General features: G+C 40.6%; 1 protein-coding gene across 4 annotated transcripts in view; it reads left to right on the top strand.

Annotated features, from left to right (window-relative positions):
* iqsec3a (IQ motif and Sec7 domain ArfGEF 3a) overlaps positions 1–11,367 on the top strand; it is a 102,339-nt gene extending 90,972 nt beyond the window's left edge. For 2 of the 4 annotated variants that reach the window (XM_069700349.1, XM_069700352.1), the window contains 5 exons: positions 499–598; positions 1,096–1,254; positions 3,431–3,523; positions 5,343–5,386; positions 9,994–11,367. In XM_069700349.1, the coding sequence (XP_069556450.1) occupies positions 499–598; positions 1,096–1,254; positions 3,431–3,523; positions 5,343–5,386; positions 9,994–10,554 (957 nt within the window). In that variant the 3' untranslated portion in view covers positions 10,555–11,367. The other 2 variants (XM_069700350.1, XM_069700351.1) reach the window with 2 other exon arrangements.
* The last annotated feature ends 734 nt before the right edge of the window (positions 11,368–12,101 follow it).

The raw sequence follows: 12,101 nt of genomic DNA on the forward strand, positions 1-12,101 counted from the left end.
ATTCTGTCGTGGATTTTTCAAAGTGATGGAGACTTTTCTTTGATTTTGGCCCCTGTTCTATCATGTCAAGAGGTGTTTAAAGTGCCAATGTGATGTATTGGTTTAATACGCCTTGCCCGCTAAATTATGCCCCACAGTAGCACTGCGAAACAGATTCACCTCATCTTTCTTTATCTGGAAGGTCATTCAGTGAAAATGCTGCAAAACATCTTCAATACATCCTGATAAGAACTTGCCAATGTGTTTTTAATATGAATTAGAGGATTGGTGCACAATCAGAAATATTAATATTGACTATTGGCTTTTTGAATGTATTTTAAATTGATTGTTTTTCCTTCTTGAACTTTCTCTGATGTTTTTCTGCAATATGGAAATTTCAGCAACAGTCAACAGCATTTCTGAAGCGTGGTGAACAAGGGACTAAATTAATTTAATGGCCACTCCAGTCATTCAAAATAGTTACTGTAATGCTGTTCTTTTGTTGTTTTCTCTCTGCAGATCTTGAAGCTTTGTCCAAAGAAGAAGAGCTCTGCAGCCTACACTTTCTGCAAAGCCATGGGCCTACTTGGCATGCAGTTCCACCTCTTTGAAAATGAATGTAAGACACCCTGCTGACAGCTGGCATGAAAAAAAAAAAACCCAAAAAAAACATCCTATGCAAGAGTGTTGCATTCACCAGAGAAAAAAAATTGCAGAACTGAATAATTATGACTTCTTTATTTCTTTATTATAACTCACTCTTTCCATGTCAATTCCATGCTTTGAATAAAGGAAACCGTCCGCCCAAATTTAAATTAATAAGGGCTGTAGGAATTATGGCTTTATACAATGGGGGAAAAAAACCTTCCTTTTTGCATGACATTTTTGCAAAAAACATTTTTGGTTGATGTGCTTGTTTTTGCAAGAAAGTCTGCACAATACCAGTTTGACGTTAAAATGTTGCCCTTCGACGCCACTTTATATTACTCACGCCTCCAAATAACACACCCAGTAATATCTTAAAGCAAATTTCTTGTAGCTAATCTTACAGCCAGTACAGTTTACATTTTATTTTCACTTTTGCTACAATGACTTAATATCCTCTGCTCTCCACAGACTACCCTCATGGAATCACCATCCTCTCCCCGTTTGGTTCAGACAAGAAGCAGGTACTCAACTTCTGTGCCCAAAGTGCCGAAGAGCTGCTCAAGTTTGTAGAAGACCTGAAGGAATCAATCGCGGAGGTGTCGGAAATGGAGCAGATACGCATCGAGTGTAAGTATCTTTGTGTCATGAGGGATTTTGACCCTTTAATAAGACAGTGAAAGAGTCCTTATCACTCCTTTCGTGCTCATCAATAGCGGTCCTGTTGGATCCCGCCTACGATTCTTTATTATAGCAGGCTGAGACTGTAAACTTGGTGCTACCAAATGCTATAGTGGGGGAATTCGGGGGTGTCAGATGATATGTTATCAGATGTATGACCTAAAGTAATCCCAAGTATGACCCAAAATAAACTGCATTTAATTTTCCTTGATTTGTTGTTATTCTTTGGTATGATGTCAAGGTCTTCATTGTATATTTTGGTCAATTTTCTTGGGCTACATAAATGTAAATTTTTGCACGTGTTGTCCATCAAGTGAAATGTTTGTGCCTGTTCCTCCCATGACAATGCACTGACAACAGATGGAGGGTCAACATCCCAATACATTCTGAACCAAATCAATGATCTCATGTCTTGGAAAGTCAGAGACTAACTTGTAGTTGGCGTACCATTTCTGTTGGTGTAAATTGACTTTTGCATTTTGTTTCCTTTGGTGCACTGTTGGCCTAACAGACTGCAGGAGGGCAGAAAATCAGAGGTGGAAATAGGAGAGTGTTCCTCTGAGCAGCCAGGCGTCTGACTTGTTTGGACTTGTGTGCATATGAAAAGTCTCCGGACAATAAGACAACCAACACTCGCACGTACTTTGACGCACACATGAAAAACCTGAACATCCAGAGCTTGGCTCCTGCCAGACTGGGCATCAAAGAGAGCATCCCTGCTGAGATTTGATGCAACTGCCTTACCCTTCACAGAGAGAGAGGGCCTGCAGCCTGGGGAGAGCGGGCAGGTAACAACATATGGAGACAGGCAGGGGTTGACAGAAGCAAGTTATTTCTCTCTGTAGAGCCGTGCACAGGATAGACAGCTACTTTGCACAAAAACACATCCGGTGTGCACATACAAATAAGACTGCATGTTGGCTGTTGAGACATAAAATTTAAAAAGACAGCAAACTTTTTCTTGGGAGCTGATTTAAAGTATGAACATTTTTAACAATGTGGAACAAGAAAGAGCTGGCACCTGCACAGGCAAACAGTACACGTCTTTTTTCCTCCAAGGGCTTTGTTTTGTTGGCACTTTTAGTAAACAGGCCCACGGCAGGCTCACTTATGCTCCGGCTTCCCCTCATTGAAATAGGAAGAAGTTTGTTTATCTGAAGGGGGATATTTTTTTCCTGTGCATCCGCTGTTTTTAATGAGGGAAATTTAGAATTTAGTTAATTCCTTATTAAGTGCCCAAATCTCTCTTTTTACCAACACGAAAACTAGAATGAACAATTTCCATGTTTGAGTACATAATATTGTACAATAATATCTCAATAATAACATTTCCTAATGTAATGGTTCTCATTAATATTCAAATAGAAATTTCCTTTTAAATAAACAGCTGCTTTTCCAACCCACTCGTATGTTATTTATTTATTGGCCCCCTAATTTTTCATATATGTTGAATTGTATGCTTGACGGCTGATATTCCGTGAGACTTAAAAGTCTGTCCTCTTGGCTAGTTAACTGTAAGTGCACCAGCTGAAAACTGTCTCTATTTCTTATTAATTTGTACCAAAATAAAGAAAAAAAAACTTTTTAAGTAAAATAATTTGAAAAATGTGAAGAAAATAAAGACCAATACAAATAAATTCTATATACTATAAACATATTTTCATCATAAATTAGTTTCATCCCCAAGTATTGTTCTAAGGAATAAAGCACAAAACAGGATATTTTCCTTTTAGCTCCTCTCCGATTTGCAAAGTACAGAACTGAAGGACACGGTATGCTGCACTCTTGATGTCTTACCTGGCAGTTTTGTGGTTTAGCATCAGAATTAGAATGCAGCGCGGTGTTGGAAACAAAACAACATTTACTCATCATGATTGGAAATGACATGCAATTACTATCAAGTGTGAAGTTTAATTAGAGAGATGGAGAGTCGTGTTCTGAGCTTGGGAGGGGAAGGCAACGAGAGCATGTACATGTGTATGTGTATGCACACACTTTTGAAAGAAAGAATTATGCCAGTTAATGCTGTCACTCTTACCCATCCCCATCTACCAGTTTATCTACTTCTTTGCTCTCAGTCTTGGTGATTATGAGGATGATCATTTTTGTTTTCTGTTCTCTGCAGGGGAGCTGGAAAAGCAGCAGGGAGCCAAGACACACTCAGTAAAGAACAACGGCACACAGCTAGAGCTGCGCGGCAAACAGGGCTCCCCATCAGGTGTGTGTGTGTGTGTGTGCACTGCTGCTTTTTAAAACCCACTGCAGAGACCCCAACTGCGGTAATGCTCCTGCTGTTAAAATTAAGTAGCCCTGCTGCTTTAATTATGAAAAAAGACAACATTCATATTTTTAGAAACGATGTGGTACCTGCAGCATTTTAACATTGAAAAACTCTGCATTATTTTAATGTTGTGAAATACTTGTAAATACTGTAAATGAGGGATTTCAACTTGTTAAGCCCTGCCCTTTTAGTTGCTGTTGCAAGGTCTGCAAAGGTTACCGTTTCGCACAGCAGATGTGCAGTTTGCAGAAATACCGGTGGCAGATTCATTACTCTGAATTCATTGGAATTGATTTAAACAATGGGTTCCTGATTTCACAAAGAGGTGAAAGATGCTTTTAATCACAACTGTAACTAACTGATGTAAGTTTTATCTGGCTGGAAATTTGGTCTCACTCAGCTGTTCATATTAGCGTTTGCTCAGCCACTCTGAAGGGCAGACCAATCAGCAGCCAGTGTCAATGAGGAAGCTCATTTGTCCCGCCCTTCCTTCATTTTGATTAGATGGGTAGTAACAGTGAGAAGTGCAGCGTTAACATTTTTCAACTCTCTGTGACTGAAAAAAAACAAACCCTGCTGAATGTTCATCACTCAGCGTAGAATAAACACTCAGCACCTCGTCAATCTGCTGGAATTCATTAAAAAAACGCTGTGCACAAAAAAACACTTTGGTGGACTTGAGCCCTAGGTAGTAAACTGTTCGACACTGTGCTGTCATATGGTGCATGCTGATTGGTTCAAATTAACCCAAGGTCTATGACCAGTAGGATGGAACGACTGCAAACGATTCTCTATGGAGCGTCTCCAGACCCATATATTAATGCAGTGAATTTCGGTCTGGCTACAGCAGGCTAGTTCATTGCTGGCATCTAGAAAGCAAAAAAGGTCTTGCTATCAAAACGTCTGAGATATTTCACATCTTCCATCGAGTTCAGAGCTTAAAAAAAATTTAACAGCAGAGACTGGCTCTGAGAGTTCCCCATACCAAAACTGGCTTCCAGTTAAAGACAGTCATTCTTGGGTAAAAAAAAAAAAAAAGTGTGTGTCTGATGTTGAGATATTGTGCATATGAGATTTGTTCTCTGCTCTCCTTTTTGCAAAAGATATCTTGCCTTCAAGAAATAAAGGTCAACTAACTACACACCTGATTTTGTCAAAACTACTCTGTCTAAAGCCGTTTGTACCCACTAAAAAGTTAACTCCACCAGTTGTTGACATGGAACTGAAGGAGCGATGCCGTTCTTGTAAAGCAGATTAGTGCAGTATGATGAGGGAGAAGTAAGATCAGAATGTTATTTCATTCTAACACAGTTCCTGTTTGGAGGCTTAGCCTTAGAGAACAGTGGAAAACATACTTGTCAAGCAACAGAGGTTAGGATTTATGCTTTGTTCACATTTTCCCTTACAAAAGAGGATAAGGCCCTGTTCGCTGGAGGGGAGCCTCCCAAAATCCAATAAAAAAAAAAAAAAAGGTCACTAACATTAATACATTCTGATGGTGTTTTTTTGTAAGGCCCAAAGAAATCAAAAGCTTGACAGGCCTTCCATGCCTAGTTACAGATGCTAAACTGTGATAGGGCAATCTCTGTTTGGGGGAAGGGGTTTACCATACGAGGGATTGGCTGCTGCTTGTCTTCATCTTGAATTTTCACGCTCCTAAAACATCTAATGATGCAGTTAAAGAACATTGGTCTTTAACAGACATTTTGCTGCCACCTTTGTCCCTTTTTCCTTTTATTTTTACCCCCACCTCCAGGAAACCAGGAGTTGGATGACAGAATTGGACACAATGCAGTTGAGGTAAGTGCTTAGCGATAGGTCTGTGTCCCAAACAACAGGTAAGTCCGTGCAGTAAGAGTCAGTGCAGTGCGTCGTTATCAAGGCAGGATGAGATAGGACGAAAATCCCAGGATTAGTCGTATCTTTAGGACTAGAGGGGTCAAGCAAGCGCGGGTGAAGAGTGCATGAGAGGACGAGTGGTGCTGGGTGAAGTGCTGCGGGCATGTGAGGTAACCCAATCAAACCAAAAGGACTCCTTTCTCAGACAAAAATTAATGATGGTTTGGGGAAATTAATACAAGTAAGAGTCAGAACAGGTTCCCTTCACACTCAAAATGCATCAGACTCAGAGGCTTAAATATTACCTTTAAGCCTGAAAAGGAAAAGGTTGTAATAAGTTTCACAAGCTCAGGCAGACATTGTGACTCCTTTGGGGGCTTTCAAGAAAAAAAAAAAAAAAAAAAAGCCATTGCTAAAAGTTCCTTAGGGCATGTGTGGAAAGCCTACACTGTGTGTGTGTGTGTGTGTGTGTGTGTGTGTGTGTGTGTGTGTGTGTGTGTGTGTGTGTGTGTGTGTGTGTGTGTGTGTCCACATTCAGCATGGAGACATTAATTAACTCAGCAACATGCAGGCGGATAAATTTAACGCTCATTTGACCCAAAATCGTCACCTCCCCACCCCTTGCCAGACCTCTGGGGGAAACATCTCGTGCGAACATTTCGTGCGAGCAAAGAGAATAAGCTGAACTACAGAGGCATTGCAATTTACCATCCGAGAGGCATCTTATGGCCTTTCCTGTTTGTTTTTTTTGTGACTAAGGAGTTTAGGGCTGGAGTGAGAAGCCAAATACGCAGGGTCAACTTGACATTCAGTGGCTGTTTATTTCCACACAGCTCATTGGTAAAATGTTAGGCTGTAAATCTTTACAGAGGTGCTGGTTTGAGCAGAAGTAGTTACACATACTTCACACGGAGAGGCTTCGTTTTCACAGCCATAAATGCCTGTAGAATGATCAATTACTGCAGAGCAAGCATGCATTCACTGCTACACAAAATACATTTAAAGACCAATATGCGAGGATGTTTTTTGCGATGGAATATCGGCTCATTTTTATTCGTACAAGGACTCTCTCGACAGCCTTTGGGTGCTGATACCAGACATCTCTGATGAACTTTAATTTGAAAGATCTTAATAGCCTCATACTGTGCAATTTGATCTGTGGTTTGATAGATCTCAGCATCTACTTATTACAAAAGCCACTGACCACACTAGTGAGAGAAAAACACCACAATCTGATCCAAATTAAAAGGTTACACTTTCACTGGCTGTAGAAGCTTTAATTAAATCCAATCCAAAAAAAATAAGTTTTACAATTTTCATATATAGGATTGACCCGAGGGCTTTGCCTCTTCCTATTTTTCACCCGTGTTTGCACCTCAAGTCAGTCTTCATGGTTGTCTGAGCTACCTTCAACAGCCATCTTCCCCTCTGCCAGGCAGCCTACAGTAAATGTCAGGGGCTGGTGGGGAGCCGCTAGCTGTCAAAACACATTTATCTCAGAAACCAGGAGGGTTCATGCCGAAAAATCCTGCTAATACTAGAAGCTTTTAATCTTGGAAGATTTGATAAGGGAGGTGTTGAGATTCTAATGTTACTGGCTGCCTCTGAGCAGTGGCAATAAGCTGTGATGAGGTTTTGAAACAGCTATTCAGTTGTCAGAAATTTAAAGACAGTCTGGATCATTTACACGCCCACATCACTTTTTAAAATCTTGTTTTTGTCCCTGACAGTTTTACAGTTTCAGTTTGATTGACAGTGAGCTCACAGCAGTTCAGATTTATAGGCAACAGATAGGAACAAAACCCAGGGTAAATAAGCCTAAGAGTCTATGAGCAACCCTCTGATTGGTGGAAGTTGCATCCATGATTTTGGAGTAGGAGTAAAAACCCTTTTAGCCTAATCTTTATTCCCAATTTGTCAATATTTTCCTAAAATAATCCTTGGGGACAGGGCTCAGTAAAAATGAAAACACATGCACATGCTTCAACAGAAAGTTTAAGTATTTCTGTGATTGGGGGAGGAGAGGTTGGCAAGAAAAAAAAAAAAAAAAAAGCCAAACACACAAACATGGGGCCATCTTGACAGAGTGGAGGTTGGCAAACAAAAGTTGTTGCATCTATTAGTCCTTTTAAACCCTGCCAGCTTCTTTCCAGGTGCATCCAATCCAGCTAATGATCCACCCACTCTGACCACTAGCTTCACACAGCAGGAGGCAGTCAAAGTGGCTCGTTATAGCAAAGTGTCAACTGGACTGCCCAGTCCAAATCATATGTATTCAATATTTAATTAAAAATCACAATAAATTACTTGGAAAATTATGTCACAAAATGTCACAGTGCAAAAAGAAACTCTGCAGCTTGCAATTATTTCATTTGAGATTAATGACCCATTTTTTCTAGAATAAATGATTAGTTGGTTTGTTGGTAACGTGAAAAAGATGCTCAGCTAAATATAATTTCTGTGTTCATTTTGAGCAAGACACTGAAAAAAAATTACTTTTCAGATCAGTTTTTAAAAAAATTAAGAAAATGATCACATAAATAGTTACAGTTGACTCAATGTTTGTCCCACTGTCAGTTCATATGGTATCTAAATAAAAAGAATTTTTTTTAAAATTGCTTCATAAATTTGAAAGTTTCATTTAAATGAAAAAACTAATAATTTTAATATATTAAAACGGCATTATTTTTACTTTGATGTCACTTTAGTCGCTAGAAGTATCTAGTGGCTATTTTCATTAATTTCAGATGTATTCCGTCCATCTGTGACCAATCTTTTCTTTCTACTTCAAAATTAAACTTTTGAAAGGCACAGGAAGGTCAGTGAAATCCTTCGTTCTTCATCTGAAGTGCTTCAGAGCTCAGTGATACTGTACTTTAAGTATATGTACTACCAACTTGTCAAGGAGAAACCGCAGCAGGCAGATTGAAAAGGAGCAAATGTTAATGGAGTTCTTTTCACACAAGAGTTACATCAGCTGCTGTTAGTGAATAAGGGGAAACACCGCTGGAAGCCCTTTCTTACCTCAGATACTTCACATTAAAAATCCATTATATTGCAGGAGAATTACTGCTGACCTTATTCACAAAGTCCCCATTCTGAAGAGTTTTGGAGGGAAATTGTATTCAGATTGATGCACTTACTGTACAGTGGATCAAATGCTGATTTTAAACCAAGCTCTTTAGTGCAGCCTTATGAACAACCTTGAAAACTTTGAAGTGCAGAGTTAGCGAGTTAGCAACATTAGAGTACATAAAAAGTAGCGAAGCATTTACTTAGCTGAAAACAAATGAACAAAACATCACATTCTTGACGTACATCTGTTTTCTGAGGACAAATATGACTGATGAGGTTAATTTATTGGAACTGTAACCTAAAAAAATTCAGTTGTTCATATAAAACCTGGTATCACACCAAAGCGTGTAACAGACCCGCCATTCGGCAGTATGTCAATGCCAAGCAGTTAGGTTTAGAAAAACACAACCACATGTAGGAAAAAAAAAATCAAAGACCTTCTACGCCGATAGGCGAGGCTAACTTTGTCTCACAAAATTCGGAGAAATTAGCACAATGTGTTAAAATAAAAGCATAAAAACTGTGAAACATTAAACAAATGAAAAACTAAATGGGGCAGACACATGCCCTAACCCTAATCCATAACCCTAACCCTAATATATTTAAAACTTGAATTTTTATATATTTAGTTAAATTCTACAAGAATCAAAATTTTGTTTAAAGGTACAAACACTGATGCTAACCATAGCCATTAACTTGTGACAAATGTGAAAATACCCTGCATATGGCTGCAGGTTTCTCACAAATGTTAATTTAGAGCTGTCCACCTCACAATGTGCATTTCAGATTGTGCTCGTACTATGAATTTTGATTATGTTAAAGTTTTGACATATGCTAAAAGATATAGAGGAAAGACACGGTTAAGGAACAGAGATAACAGAAAACAAAAGTTAAGGAAAAGGAAAAAAAAATAAGAGAGTTGAGACAAATGGGACATTTGGAGTTTTGCATTCTACGTGCGTGTTGCCTGTGGAAGTCTGTTGTTGTCGGTCTGCCCACTTCCTCTCTCCTCCTCTTCTTCCACCTCTCCCTCTTCTTCGTACGACCTCCGTCTATGTTCCGGTGATCTCGACCCTTCCCCTAAAGTCTCCTCGTGTCCGCTGTGACCGTAGTGCCAAACAGTGGTTTGGAAGGGAGACACAGGGGCCCCCAGTGTCCCCTTTGGAACCACCGGGCCCCTTCTGTAGCATCGTTCTTATCCCCATTCCCCACCACTGTTCTCCTCCTGACCCCGGTCACACTGGTGTTCCCGAGCATCCAATCTACACTGTTCCTAGTACCTGTGGGGGTGGAGGGAGGGGAGTGTATAGAAGTCACAATGGTTTTACACCCCCACCGAACCTTAACACCTGAGCCCCCACGCATGCCCTGTGTGTGTGTGTGCTATGCGTTCACCACCCCCTAAAAAAAAGAAAAGAGGGCTTGACGGATTGTAGAGGAGGAACCAGTTTTATAACATTTGATGCTGTTCTCTTGGCTGTTTTCTAAACTAGGTGTCAATTCACAACAGGCTTCAGACGTACCAGCTCAGCAGCAGCACGGCTCGGAGTCCCGAGAGCATGGCCCTTCTTAACCACCGGGGAGACCTGCTTTTCCAGCAGGGGCCCCAGGGGCTAACCCAGGGGCCGGCGCCTCCACCTCAGCACCCGCAGCTGCACTCAGCGGCGAGCACCCCGACCCACCACCTCCCCCTCCAGCAGCTCCACCATCCCACGGTCAGCATGGCTGATCTGCGGCCCGAGACCCTCATCCAGTGTCAGCAGATCGTCAAGGTCATCATGCTCGACAACAGCAGCCATGGACACATGGAGGCCTTCCTCAGCCAAACGCCAACGCACCACCACTACCAGCATCACCACCACAGCCACCACCAGCTTAGCCAGTCCGCCACGTCCACCCCTGTCCGCTCGCCGGATGGCTACCACAGCAACGATGGCCACCAGCCCCCGCTGCCTCCCCCACCTCCACCTTACAACCACCCGCACCAGTATATACCCCCAGATCCCCGCCTCAGTCTACACCGGACCCCAAGTGGCTCTCGGAGCATGGTGTAAATAATTTAGTTAGTATTCTTTCCCTGAAACACAGGCACACACCTCCACTGAACCCTACCCCTTCTATTTAACAGTACATAATGTACATATATACATACAGATGAAAGAGTTATAATGAAAAAATAAAATCCCACTTATATGCATATATTTAAGGAAAAAATATGCTTAAAAAAAATAAAGATTTTAAAAAGAGATAAGGAGAAATAGTGCATATATAACGTTTTACTTGATTCCACATGTATTTTGAAATATTATGTAGTTTTAACAAATTTCTATAACTTTTTGTCAGTTTTAACTCTTGCTAGAGAAAAACTCACAGATGTTCAGTTCGTGGATGGATTCCTCGTAGTTCCAGTATTCACCACCAACAACAGAAATACAAGAATCCCTCAAACTTTTTTGAATTTTACCGGTAACGGACGGACACACTTCAAGGACCTTCTGCTTCTGTTCGCTTTTATCATCCCGAACCTTACGCCTACTGTGCTGTGCGTGCATAGTTGACACTTAACTGAAAAATGTGTGCCAAAATACATACGCCTCCACTAAACACTGACTTCTTTGCACTTGAGTAAACGCTAGGGCTAGAAGAAAAGAAAAAAAAAACAACAACAAGAAACTCCTCCTTTGCTTTGAGAAAATAGTCCTTCCGGGCTTCTCCCTCAAGGAGCACAAAAAATGAATAGCAAAACTGATATTTCATAAAAAAAAACCTATCTATCCATTTGCGCTGTTGCTGATTTATTTATGTGATGGAGGGCATTCTCTCTTCTTATCTGCTCCCCTGAATTAAAAAAAAAAAAAAAAAAAAAATGACATCCTCCGATAAGCTGTCTTTGTCAACCGCTCCTCTGTTGTGTTGTGGCTCTCTATCATCATAAAACACTCCCACTCAATTGTCACTCTCCATAGATCATTCTACAGAGAGGAATGACAGGAACAAAAGGCAACCAATCACATGGATTGCTACCAAAACCAAAAACTTATCCCAGGATGGTTCTGCTGATTGTTGTTTGTCTCTTCATATTCCAAGTTTCCCAGGAATTCTTGCCACTTTTATCTGCTAACGGATGGAGAGGTTTTTTTTTTTTTTTCATTTTTTAAAATTGTTTGGGCGTATGAAACTGCTCTGGAACTTTTCTAAAACGACAACGGTTCAACATGTGTACAACACGCTGTGCTGTCATCTGTTGTTTGTCAAATGCTTCTTTGCTTTTTTCAGGTAATCTCCCACGGATTCCCATGAAGATGCTTCTGCTGCAGCTGTTAAATGTCGAGATGTGTGTTTCGTTTTAATTTTGCCAGTGTGCCGCCGCCATCGTGTGTTTTCCTCTGGTTGATAAATATAGCCTCGAGTCCACCCGCAAAAACATCCAGACACCGTCTCTGTATGTTGGTTTGACTCCCAAGTTTTGTTTCAAATCCTTGTGACTGCTTTCTCTTCCCTCTCTTCCTAACCTTTTAGTCTGACATTTTCAAAAAGGAAAAAAACTACACACAGCTTACACTGCAAATGCCGGCATAAATGGTATTGTTTGTGCTGTTGG

This window comes from Brachyistius frenatus, unplaced genomic scaffold (genome assembly GCF_029030835.1).
Source record: "Brachyistius frenatus isolate BFR_SWC_R1_liver_20210118 unplaced genomic scaffold, ASM2903083v1 Contig_33, whole genome shotgun sequence".
Lineage (NCBI taxonomy): Eukaryota > Metazoa > Chordata > Actinopteri > Embiotocidae > Brachyistius > Brachyistius frenatus.